Consider the following 12,098-nt stretch of genomic DNA (forward strand, 5'->3'; position numbering starts at 1 on the left):
CTTTTGCGGGTCTCGCAGAGGTATCCGAATTCGGAACAATTAGTCGTCTACCTGAGGACCTCCTTAACAGATATTTGAGCATGTTCCATTTTGTGGTAGGCAACAGCCAAGGTATGGAAGAGCTTTTAGAAGAAGATGCCTGTAACAAGTTAGGTTTATGGATCATTAAGGTTACCTACCATTCTTATACGTAGTGGTAGCGGTAGCGACGGTTTGACGAACTGTTCATTACCGGCAGGATTTAGGACTTTCATTCTACCTATGCCCGCAGGCAAGGTCTATCACAGCATCAACCCATTAACAAAACTCTATAGCCGTCGTGTTTGAAAGCAGAAAGCCCTGTGGAATCGAAAATTTTCATCGTGTAAGCACCCGCTTAGGTTGGTGGCCCTGGATGGATTCAGCCCGAATATATCTGGTGTTCTCTAAACAAGTGGAAGTACACACCACAATCTTGCGCACCTCTAGATGATCTTTCTACACCATCTCCTTGGCAATAAATTTCAATCTACACTCCTGCTTTACCAGAGAAATCTAGCTATGTAGCAGATCTAAATCACTACGAAGTTGAAGATGAATGTTCAGACTACTGACTGAGTTTAGTTCGTGTCCGGCTTAAGTGGGTCCCGAGGCAACGAAAATTTCTGCAGCTCCATAGTTCCATAATTGACTCCTTCTCCAACAAGCACATCCGAATTGGTGTAGTGGCTAACATCGTCGTCTCTCACACGACAGCCAGGGGTTCGATTCCCCTATTCGGAGGTATTTCTTTTGTATTTTTTTTTCATACATATTTTTTGGGGAATCTCGTTGAGTACATAGAACAAAACACAATCCTGGGATTGAGATGCAAAATTGATGCTGTCGCAGGCAAACATCGATTATATATACCTCAGGCATCCATGACTGCAGGAACCTCTTATTTTAGTCTACGCCTACGTCAGTCACAGAGTGCATACTGTGCGGAAGTTATGTTTGTAAAGGTGCTCAAGAATGTCTATTTTTCTGAAAACAAGAGTAACAACAAAGAAGATGATTACATGAAATGCTACATGTAGTTTGCTAGCAAAGCTAGACTAAAAATTCAAAAAGTAGTACATGGAGGGGGTTTGGAGGATATCGAATCACAACACTACAATCACCAAATATAAGTCTAGAAGTGGATGGGCTTGGAGTAGGTGGCCATGGCAGCCTCCTTGAAAGCCTCGGAGAGGGTAGGGTGAGCGTGGCACGTCCGGGCAACGTCCTCGCTGGAGGCACCGTACTCAATGGCGAGGGTAGCCTCGGCGATCATCTCACCGGCACCGGGGCCGATGATATGGACTCCGAGAATGCGGTCAGTCTCGGCATCAGCAATGAACTTGACAACACCCTCAGTGTCGAGGTTGGTCTTGGCGCGGGAGTTGGCGCTGAAGGGGAAAGTGCCGACGTTGTACTTAACACCGGAGGCCTTGATCTCGGCCTCGTTCTGACCAACCCAGGCAACCTCGGGGTGGGTGTACATGACGCTGGGGATGGCGGCGTAGTTGACGTGGCCGTGGCCCTTCTTGATGTATTCGATAACAGCGACAGCCTCCTCCTCGGCCTTGTGGGCCAGCATGGGGCCGAAGGTAACGTCACCGACCACACGGATGTGGGGGACCTTGGTGCGGTACTCCTGGTCAATGACCAGACGGCCGCGGTCATCCTTGTCGATGCCAACGTTCTCGAGGCCAAGACCCTCGGTGTAAGGGCGACGGCCAATGGCGACCAGGACGACATCAGCGTCCAGGGTCTCCTCCTTGCCACCCTTGGCGGCCTCGACGCTCAGGGAGACGAGAGCACCGCTGTCATCACCCTTGACGACCTTGGTGCCGGTCTTGAACTTGATGCCCTGCTTGGCCAGGATCTTCTGGGCCTGCTTGGCGATCTCGGCGTCCATACCAGGACCACCGATCTGGCCGAGGAACTCAACGACGGTAACCTCAGCACCGAGACGGGACCAAACAGAGGCCTATAAAATCACAGAAAAAGCAAAAGTCAGCGTTTGTGTTCACCGAGTGATCCAACAAAAAATAGACGACATACCATCTCGAGACCAATAATACCACCACCAATAACAACCATCTTCTTGGGGACCTCCTGGAGGGCAAGAGCACCAGTGCTGGTGATGATGCGCTTCTCGTCGATGTTCAGGCCGGGGAAGGGAGTTGCCTCGGAGCCGGTGGCAATCACAATGTTCTTGCCGCGGATGGTCTGCTCACCACCGTCAAGCAGGTCGACCTTGACAGTGTTGGCGTCAACGAAGGAACCGGCACCCTTGATGTAGTCAACGCCGTTCTTCTTGAGCAGGAACTCAACACCCTTGGTGAGACCGTCGACGGACTGGTCCTTGGCCTTGAGCATCTGGGCGAGGTTGAGCTTGACATCACCGACCTCGATACCGCGCTTCTTGGTATCGTGGAGAATCTGGTGGTAGAGGTGGGAGTTGTTGAGGAGAGACTTGGAGGGGATGCAGCCGACGTTCAAGCAGGTACCGCCGAGGGTTCCGCGCTTCTCGATACAGGCGGTCTAAATTATTGTGATTTAGCGGTTAGCCAACGATGTGTCCTAGCTTTAACTCTGTCGGAAGGGCCACCGGAGAAATTCCGGAGGCCGTTTGTTAGGGGCGATTTTGTCAACGAACCTTGAGACCCTCCTGACCGGCCTTGATAGCGGCGACGTAACCAGCGACACCACCACCGATGATGACCAGATCGTGCTCAGCTGTTGCAAATCCGGCGAGGCCGGCAAAGTTAGCGATCGCCAATCCCCAGCAAGCGCAGGCGAGCTGCTCTAGCCGTTCCACGACAGCCTCCCAGACAAGAACTCACCAGCATCAGAGGCGTAACCGCGTTTTGAGCGGCCAATGAAGACCATAGGGGGAGTGATGAAGGTCGAGGGGATAGCCTTCGGGCCGGCAGCGCGGAGCGCAGCCCGCGGCGTAGCCCGGGGCAGGACGGTGCGGAACATGGCGATTGAAAAACGTAGACCGGAAGAAGAAATCGCAAGAGCCGTTTCAATCCTCCAAGATAAACGGCCTGGAGGGAGGGGGTGAGGACGGGGAGAGAGTAGAAGATTGTCTTTTAGGTACGGGAAAGGTGAGAGACTGAGCTTTGCGGTATTTTGAGATTCGCCGTCGATGGCGGTTATGTAAGCCGCGCTCGGGTCGACTCGGTAAGGCGCTACGTTTACCGGTTGGTGATGCCGATTCAACTGGGGACAATTGTTGGGATTTCGATTGGGAGATAAGACAGAAGTTAGAATTGACCTGGTGTTACATGTTCTACATGCAGATGGATTGCTACAATCACAAGAACATCCCCGCAATATGAGTTCCTTCTATATAACACAACTGCCCAGAATTTTGTTCGGGAAAATCCCCAAAGAACTTTTCCGCCCTCCACCCACCCGGCCAGACCTTCTCTTTTACTCCGGGGAAAGGAGCTTTTTTGGACTCCCGTCGCTATTTAAAGTTAGTTCGCCAGAGTTGATGCCCCAGACTGATCCCCCAATGCCCGCGGATTTGAGATCGGCGGGTTCAGGTTTACCGGGGGGCTCCGCGTAACCCCCTCGCGGCTACACGCGGCCACACTGTTTAGGGTCACCCTCTGGACAGTTAGACAGACCTGTACATGTCATAGTCCAGGAATGATAGATGTCAGCCCGTAAATGTTGATATTGCGAATCATATATAGTTTGGGTTCCATAGGTTTGAAACCCCAACGAATTTTCAGGTTCATCTTGACAGTCACGAGTTGAACGATAGACCAAAAAGATGGTACCTCTGCCATCGTGAAAGATGATTCGAAAGACAGTTAAAAAGATTTTTCAAATAGTAGAAATTGAAGCATGTCCGGTCACTCCGTTTCTCTGGTTTCTAGACCCGGGCTCTTGAACTGCCCCTGTACTTGGTGAAGTTCCAGTCGGCGTCATTATATCATTGGATCGAAAGACTTGAGCACAGAATGAGTCTGCTTCTATCTTCAACATGGAAAAAGGTCAAACTTCTCTCCACTCTAATTGATGGATCATGGATCTCCAAGATTAATGTGCCCTGCCGCTTTTCAGCCCCTCCAACGTCCGGTTGGCAGAGGAGCGCCGATATCGTTTCGGCGGTGCTGAAAAGCTCACACTTCGATGATAGAGGATGACCAGTGTATTGCTAGGACTAGATCAGTTCTAATTCAAGATCTGTAGATGGATGGTATCTCTAGAAAATCCAAGCATTATCAATCATTGCACCCTGTTGCTTTCGTTCTCCCTCCGATGAGCGGGAATCCTCCGATGCCGCCTCTTTCTATACCTTGTATCTTAGGACACCTAACTAATGACTAGTTTAGCAACCACACGGTCCGTTTCGCCCCCGTTGACCGAACCCAAAAATCAAATCCTAGCCCTCGACTCACTATTTGATTGACCGGCCACGATGCCTTATCAGAAACAACCTCAGCAAGCTTGGGGGCTGTCAGCATCGGGGGCCAAGTCCGTTCCCGTGTCTGAGGATCAGCGCTCCGTGTCGGCGCTCCGTGTCACCGATCACAACAGAATCGACAGCGTAGTAACTAACTACTATATAAGTAGTCACTTCTCTCGACTGGATAGGATTCATATTTCCATTGAAAATCAAGTCTCTATCGAGTTACGAATTCAAAAGTTACTTGAATATTGACATTTACGCCCAAAATGTCTAACATCGCTGCATCGTTCATCGAAGGAATGAAGGGCCGACGGTCCATATATGCCCTCACCAACGAATCGACTATCTCAGATGGCCGGATTGAAGATATTATCTCTGAGGTTGTTAAACACACGCCCAGCCCTTTTAACAGCCAGACTGCCCGTTTGGTGGTCCTTTTGAAAGAGGAACATGAGAAATTGTGGGATCTCGCCCTCGAAATTGCTACCGCTACGGTGCCCCCGCAAGTACTTGAGAATTTGTATAAGCCTCGGATCGCTGGTTTCCGTGCGGGTTATGGCACTGTAAGTTTACGCAAAAGTTTACTGGTCTAGCGCGATTATGTGCTGACGTGTTGAATTAGGTATTGTTCTACGAGGACCCTGCTCCATTGAAGCCTCTTGAGGAAAAGTGGCCTATGTTGATTGACAAGTTCCCCGAGTGTAAGCCATCCTGATTGGAAATTACTCTTCCATAGATCAACGAGCTGACATCTAAACATAGGGTCCAACCATTCGACTGGAATGCATCAGTTTGCTCGTAAGTCATCTATACACTCTGACGATTTGAGATTAATACTAACTTTACCTGCTCTAGTTTGGACACTACTTGAAGCCGAGGGACTTGGATGCAACCTGCAACATTACAGCCCAATGGTCGATGCACGAGTCGCCGAGGAATGGAATTTGCCTGTTGATTGGAGTCTCAAGGCCCAACTGGTCTTTGGCAAACCGACCGGGCCTCCTCGTGAGAAGACCTTTGAACCTCTCGAGAAGCGGATTTTCATCCACGGCAAATAAAGAAAGACGATTGACAGGTTGAAAAAGCCAAAGTAATTTGGAGGGATGCGATAGAGGCGAGATTGATTCATGTCTTAAAAAGCAAATAGTAGATACATAGCGCTTTATGCATTCGATCATGTTACTGTACAGTGTTCAACTTTTAACCTAAGAGCTAAACTTCTTAACAAAATCTCCTGCTTTCTCCGCACACTCTCGCGCCTCTTTCTTGAAACCCATGATCCACGCAATCATGAACAAATCATGCGGCGTCGATTCTGACACAAAGAGATCCACCAAGCCCTCATTCTGCGGCAATTTCTTGAAGATTCGAACGAGTTCCTGATTCTCCTCGCATAGCACTTCCTTCCCTCCAGTCACCACCAGCATGGGCGACGGCAACACGAAAGGATGCTTTATCGGAGAAACATGCTCCTCGACCGATTTGGTAATTTCCAGATCACGTAAGACTAAAGTTGCACCCCAGGCTGGGAACGATGCAGGTACATACTCGGTCTTGTAGTTGGGACTGCTGTTCCAAGCTTCGGAGCTTCGTGCTTCAGGGATATTGGTCCAAGGTGAGAAGAGCCAGGTGCATTTTGGCGCGTGAAGAAGAGACGAATTTTGGGATTGTGTTATGTAGCGCAACAATCCCAAGGCGAGGTTAGCCCCGGCGCTATCACCGCTGAGGATGATTTGTGAGGCTGGGATGTGGAGGGTGTCGAGTAGGTATAAATAGGCAGAGATGGCGTCTTGCAGTTGAGCCGGAAAGCGGCCATTTGGTGTACCCGCGAGTCGGTACTGAAGACAGAGTACGTATCGACTCGGCGTATATGAGAGAAAGTGCTTGGCGATGGAGTGACAGGACACTGTCCGGCCGTCCCCTGATATGTAGGACCCACCATGCAGATGGAGCACGATGTGCTGGTCTTCAGGGATTGTGAAATCCGAGGAAGGGCGCTTAGGATACCATGTAGCCCCGACAGCCTCTGGCTTGGTCTTTTCATCCAACGTGATGCCAGAGTACAATTCAGGTCCCGCAGGCTCGATGAGAATGAATCGCTTCCTTTCAAAACCCGGCTTGAGGGAGACGGACGGTGGCCTTTTCAAAGAGATGTACTTGTGTAGACCGACCTTGAGAATCGTATTGGTTAGGGCTTGTCGGTATGTCCATTTTGGGTATTGACGATTCTTCGAGCGAAGATAGGAGATAGCCGCCCATGGAAGAATTAGAAACGAAGTGTCTGGTGGTGGAGAAGGCATTGAAAAGGAGTTGCCAAGAGGATGGACGTAGTAGAAAAAGAGAATTAGAATAACTATTGGTGGCAAGATGACCCCCACAAGCCACAAAATCATCTCCTGCTGTGCAAGAGATTAGCTTTGATCTGACTTTGTGATTTCTAGGCAGCACTCGTTCGGTGATGGTACCATCTTTTTGGACAGATGGAGATAGATCGCCCGCTAAAGTCGATCGCGGAATTCACCAGGCAATTCAAGGCATGACACCGGATGGGCAAATTGAGATAGCAGCTTGTTGTTTTTCCATATCTGTCTAGATGGATGACATCATGATCTTTCCGCAACCTGAGACTTGGGAGATCGCGTTATATTCACATCACGTGATACAGATACAGATCCCGAATGTAAGCAATCTTTTAACCTACGAGACTAGCCAAACAAGCTTTCGTTGGGTGATGCTCGATGGCAAGAGTACGAAATTACGTTCAATGCCATTTTCTTATAGGAGTGAGGCCGAAAGGCTACACAGACCTGTTGCAACGGGATAAGCAGACCGGCAGATGGACAGATATAATTAGACTCGGTTTTCACCAGCTGGTTTACCAAGCAAGTACAATCGTATAGAATCGAGGATATGGCTAGATTCTCTCGGCAAGCCCTTGGCGTGACTATCGGCGAGCCGCATGCGGTATCATATGAGGGGATACCAGGTCGGGCCGGTGGAACATGATTTCTCTTACGAAAGAGGTTGGTTTCTTGAAAAACAAACATCTGGACTTCGGTTAAATGCAGCATTCCGGGGTATGGGAACTACCATCCGGGGGTTAAAAGGCTGGAGATGGTGTTCGGCGAACCTCCGATCTGGAGATGTCCATATGTCCCACGTTTCAAGGGAAGATCGCAACCTTGTGATATAGTCGACGAAAGCCGAGAACGAGAAGTGCAAGCGCACTTAACCACGAGTTAGTCAGTTTCAGTCCATCCAGTAAAGTTGATTTGCCATGTTTCACAAAGTCGATCGACCCCGAACTGGGCGGCTTGCCGAGGGGTGAGAAGCATGACAGAACGCAAGTCTGGAGGTTTCTCCACGGGGACACTGTTCTCTCCGTGTTTTCTCGGGTGGAGGTGGTGGAGTCCGACTCTGAAGTGTTTATTGGTTCTCCGGCGGCTGGCTTGGAGGACCGAGTTCATCCCGTACGCCCTTCCCTTCCGGTTGGCGTTCAAAAAGACCCAATTAGGCTAGCCGATGGGGTACAATGACGGCATTGTAATAGACACAGACTTGTCTGTCCGGCTAATTCATATGCAGGGCGTTTGGAGGTTGGCGTGGGGGAGAGTAAGTCGTCTTGAGTGAGGGACGGTCGCGCCCTGGGCTGAGTGGGGGAATCGTGCAGATGTACTTATCCGGCCATGTCTCCAGTGTCACATCACCAGCGAAGACAAACAATCCTCGACTTGGGTACAGACAACAGATACTAACGAGCCAAGGAGCGAAAGAAAACCTTGCAGATCCTACTCTTGTATCGTCAAGAGTCCTGATACCACCCGGTTAAAAGGCTGGGGATCCCCTCTGTCTCTACCGACTACTGCACGAGTGGAGAAAGACCGAGCCCATCGACCACTCCAGGTCGCTTTGTCCCGCAATGTTACCGGGTCGGACCAGTTGCGACTCCTTGCTGTTCCTGGGGTGACTCTTGGCCGATCCTCGTGGGGAAGTTTCCTTGCTAGTCCTGCACGTAACTTGGACTCGCGCCGTGGTGAGGAGTTGGAGACGAGTTTCGTTTAAATGGTGCGATGGACCCGCCAGGATGTTGCGCGACGTGCTGCTCTATTCTTTTTTTTTACCCCGCGGGGCTGGTATATTGTCTCAGTCTTCTAATTCGACTGCTTCTACCTCCGCTGGTACATCGATTCCTACCTCACGGGTTATGCCCATTTGTACTACGCCGCACACCCTACCGTCACAATGAGCGACAAAATACCCTCGTGGAATATCGTCCACAAACTCGAGAAGCGCCAGCTTCTCATCGCAATCAACTGTGTTGCCGCACTCTCAATCCTCTTCTTCGGTTATGACCAAGGCATGATGTCCGGCGTCAACAACGCCAAGGACTACATCGACCTGATGGGATTCGGATATACGAAAGAAGTCGACGGCGAGTTGACCCCCGTGGTAACCAATTCCCTACTCCAGGGAGGTATCGTCTCGGTGTATTATCTGGGGACGTTGTTCGGTGGACTGTTCGGTGGTTGGTTGGGTGATCGAATGGGGAGAATCAAGTCAATTGCTGCGGGAGCTGTTTGGGCTGTGATCGGTGCGAGTCTGCAGTGCTCGGCGCAGAATCATAATTGGATGATTTGTGGTTAGTAGAGGAGGGAACATGAGCGGGTGAGAATGACATGAGATCTCAGAAGCTGATGATGGTTGTAGCACGCTTCATCAATGGTATCGGTACTGGTATTTTGAACGCAATTGTGCCGGTCTGGGCCACTGAAACCGCCGAGCATACTTCCCGTGGACAGTTCATTGCGATTGAATTCACATTGAACATCTTTGGTGTGGTTCTGGCCTATTGGCTTGAGTTGTATGTTCCCAGATTCTCCAGATCAAGATTATCTCCCACAAAGAAAGGTCTAACATCCTTTTCTTCTTCCTAGTGGCCTCTCGTTCATCGACGGTGGCAAGTCCGCCTTCCGCTGGCGCTTTCCAATCGCCTTCCAGATCATCTTCCTGCTGATTCTCTTCGTTGCCGTTTGGTTCTTCCCCGAGTCCCCCCGCTGGCTGGTAAAGGTTGGCCGTGAGCAGGAAGCACGATATATCCTCCAGCGCCTTCGAGGTAGCAGTCCAGAGGACCGTGTCCGCGCCGAAGCTGAGTTCCAAGATATCCAAAGCATTGCCGAGATGGAGAAGACCGTTGTTCACGGCAACTCTTACTTGTCAATGCTTTTTGGTTGGAAGTCCGGTGATTTGCATATCGGTCGAAGGGTGCAGTTGGTCATCTGGCTACAAATCATGCAGGAATGGGTTGGTATTGCCGGTGTTACTGTTTATGCGCCGACCATCTTTAGTATCGCTGGCTTTGATTCAATGAAGAGTCAGTGGATCAGTGGATTGAATAATATTTTCTACATGGTATGTCTGCGTGGACTGTATAGATGATCTGGCCAAACTAACAAGGATTTCTAGTTCGCCACGCTCATTTGCGTGTTCACTTTGGATCGTATCGGGCGACGCTGGACTTTGTACTGGGGCTCTGTCGTCCAGGGCATTGCCATGTTCCTGGCTGGAGGGTTCTCTCGCCTTGCCATCAACGCCAAGGCTGATGGCAATATGGGCTCAGCCTCGTCGTACGGTGCGGCAGCTGCCTCGATGATCTTCATCTTCACCTCGACTTTCGGTGCTACCTGGTTGACCGTGCCTTGGCTGTACCCGGCCGAGATCTTTCCTCTGGCAGTTCGCGCCCGGGGTAATGCCTGGGGAGTCGTTGGCTGGAGTATCGGAAATGGATGGCTGGTCAGTACTTTCCTCTGGCATTTTGCCTCATGGCAAATGCGATGATTCTAACACAAATATTCATAGACCCTTCTCTGCCCCGTCATGTTCGATTCCATTGGCGAAAAGACCCTCTACGTCTTCGCGGCCAGTAACGTGATTACGATCCCCATGGTGTGGGCTCTATACCCCGAGAGTAATCAGCGCACCCTGGAAGACATGGACCTCCTTTTCGCAGCCAAGACTCCTTGGACCTGGGATGCGGAGAAGACCTTTGCTCGCCTCAAGGCTGAAAATCCCGGTATGGTGGACATTACTAGCCGCAAGAACAGTGTGGTGGACCCCGAGACTGGGAAGGTGATTTCTGTGGATGCATTGACAGCAGCTAAGCTTGATAATGCTACTGCTGCTGAGCATGTGGATCACCCTTGATGGAGGAGAATAGGGTTGAAATTTGATACCATCTGTCCGGTGGACGGTTGAAGGATAGAAGTACGTATAAATTTCTATGTAGCTAGCGAGGCTTGGAGTTATTACGAGTTATGCCAGGAATGAAAGCAACGTCATGCTTAAGGCATTGATGATCTATTGGATAGTTTGATTCTATAGTTAATACGAGATTACAAATGAAGAGTCATACGAAACCTTAGATCCATTAGAACGGGGAACTCTGATTGGTCACATTGAGAACAATTTGCTTCGCTATTCTGGCCTCGGCTTGTACATAAAGTAGTCTTGATCTTTGGGCTTTCTTCATTTCAACCTCATTCTCAAGCTATCCAAAGGATATTCCCCATACAAGCTCCATCCCACTTTGTCAGGTAAGTTCTGTCGCGCCCGACGCGTCTCGACGCGTCTACCCCAAGTTCCATCACTCGTATCCGCGATAAGCTAACCACTCCAACTTACACAGCCAACATCGCATTCAAAGCTTCAAACGCTTAACACCTAGATCTATGGAAATTGCCTACAAAATGACATCTCCACCCATCATCCCCACAGACACAACAACCACCCTCTTAATAGCCAAATCCAAAAAATCCACAACAACACCCCCACCCCTCCAAAAATCCCTCCACCGCATCTCCCTCCACCCAACCCTAACCCCCTACCGCCGGCGCGTCTACCGCGTCCTCCTCTCCGTTCCCCCCGGCCGTTGGACCACCTACTCCGCGCTAGCAACATATCTCAACTCCAGCGCGCGTGCCGTCGGCAACGCGATGCGCACGAATCCCTTCGCGCCTGAAGTCCCCTGTCACCGTGTGCTGGCAGCGGATGGCTCGTTGGGCGGGTATAAGGGGGAGTGGCGGGTAAGCAAGCATATTGCCGGGGGAGGGTTTCAGGAGGAGAAGATGGTGAGGTTGAGGGAGGAGGGGGTGGAGTTTGATGAGGCGGGGAAGGCGGGAGGTGTTTGTTTTAGGGAGTTTACGGATTTGGGGGGCGAGAAGGGGAAAGAGAAGTGATTGAATTGGGGACATATGTACAATTAGCATTGCGGTTTTGGATATGGGGGAGTTTGGACTGGCCTTTATCTTTGTTGTTATGTTATGGGATGGTCGAATGGAAGCCATCTCTTCCTCTATTTATGCTTATTGCAGAATCCTGTTCGATAGTTGAGACATGAAGCTGACCCGCAAAAATTTAAAATATTCTTCCTGCTCACTCACGTCAAGTGTACCTAGCATCGCCCCGAGCTGGATTCTCAATAGATCTTCCGGTCCACGAGTGAAACAGGATATTTGGGATTTGGGCATAGACCATCAGGGGCAGACGACTACCTGGTCCATTCTTGAATACCATGAGCTACACATGAGAACATGCAGGCGATGTGCAGATATTCTATTCGTGTCTACTTCTATTTGTTCGGACTGTATGCATTGTCGGGGGACCT

The 12,098-nt window shown here is 50.2% G+C and overlaps 5 protein-coding genes across 5 annotated transcripts; 3 read left to right on the plus strand and 2 right to left on the minus strand.

Annotated features, from left to right (window-relative positions):
- Positions 1-1,153: 1,153 nt before the first annotated feature.
- N7473_009228 (dihydrolipoyl dehydrogenase) lies at positions 1,154-2,991 on the minus strand (the record flags this gene model as incomplete). The annotated part of the gene is made up of 4 exons (XM_057155167.1): positions 1,154-1,993; positions 2,068-2,550; positions 2,666-2,745; positions 2,853-2,991. The coding sequence occupies 4 exons, from the start codon at positions 2,989-2,991 to the stop codon at positions 1,154-1,156; spliced, it is 1,542 nt and encodes a 513-aa protein (XP_057006297.1).
- A 1,713-nt stretch (positions 2,992-4,704) lies between these two features.
- N7473_009229 (uncharacterized protein) lies at positions 4,705-5,496 on the plus strand (the record flags this gene model as incomplete). Its single annotated transcript, XM_057155168.1, has 4 exons — positions 4,705-5,001; positions 5,061-5,139; positions 5,201-5,236; positions 5,294-5,496. The coding sequence occupies 4 exons, from the start codon at positions 4,705-4,707 to the stop codon at positions 5,494-5,496; spliced, it is 615 nt and encodes a 204-aa protein (XP_057006298.1).
- A 147-nt stretch (positions 5,497-5,643) lies between these two features.
- Positions 5,644-6,738, minus strand: N7473_009230 (uncharacterized protein; the record flags this gene model as incomplete). The annotated part of the gene is made up of 1 exon (XM_057155169.1): positions 5,644-6,738. The coding sequence occupies one exon, from the start codon at positions 6,736-6,738 to the stop codon at positions 5,644-5,646; it is 1,095 nt and encodes a 364-aa protein (XP_057006299.1).
- Positions 6,739-8,680: 1,942 nt separating this feature from the next.
- On the plus strand, positions 8,681-10,639 carry N7473_009231 (uncharacterized protein; the record flags this gene model as incomplete). Its single annotated transcript, XM_057155170.1, has 5 exons — positions 8,681-9,077; positions 9,146-9,299; positions 9,373-9,847; positions 9,902-10,228; positions 10,295-10,639. The coding sequence occupies 5 exons, from the start codon at positions 8,681-8,683 to the stop codon at positions 10,637-10,639; spliced, it is 1,698 nt and encodes a 565-aa protein (XP_057006300.1).
- A 542-nt stretch (positions 10,640-11,181) lies between these two features.
- N7473_009232 (MGMT family protein) lies at positions 11,182-11,670 on the plus strand (the record flags this gene model as incomplete). Its single annotated transcript, XM_057155171.1, has 1 exon — positions 11,182-11,670. One exon carries the CDS (start codon positions 11,182-11,184, stop codon positions 11,668-11,670), a length of 489 nt encoding a protein of 162 aa, XP_057006301.1.
- Positions 11,671-12,098: the final 428 nt, after the last annotated feature.

This window comes from Penicillium subrubescens, assembly GCF_028828155.1.
Source record: "Penicillium subrubescens strain IBT 31985 chromosome Unknown utg000006l_segment0_segment0, whole genome shotgun sequence".
NCBI classification, from domain to species: domain Eukaryota; kingdom Fungi; phylum Ascomycota; class Eurotiomycetes; order Eurotiales; family Aspergillaceae; genus Penicillium; species Penicillium subrubescens.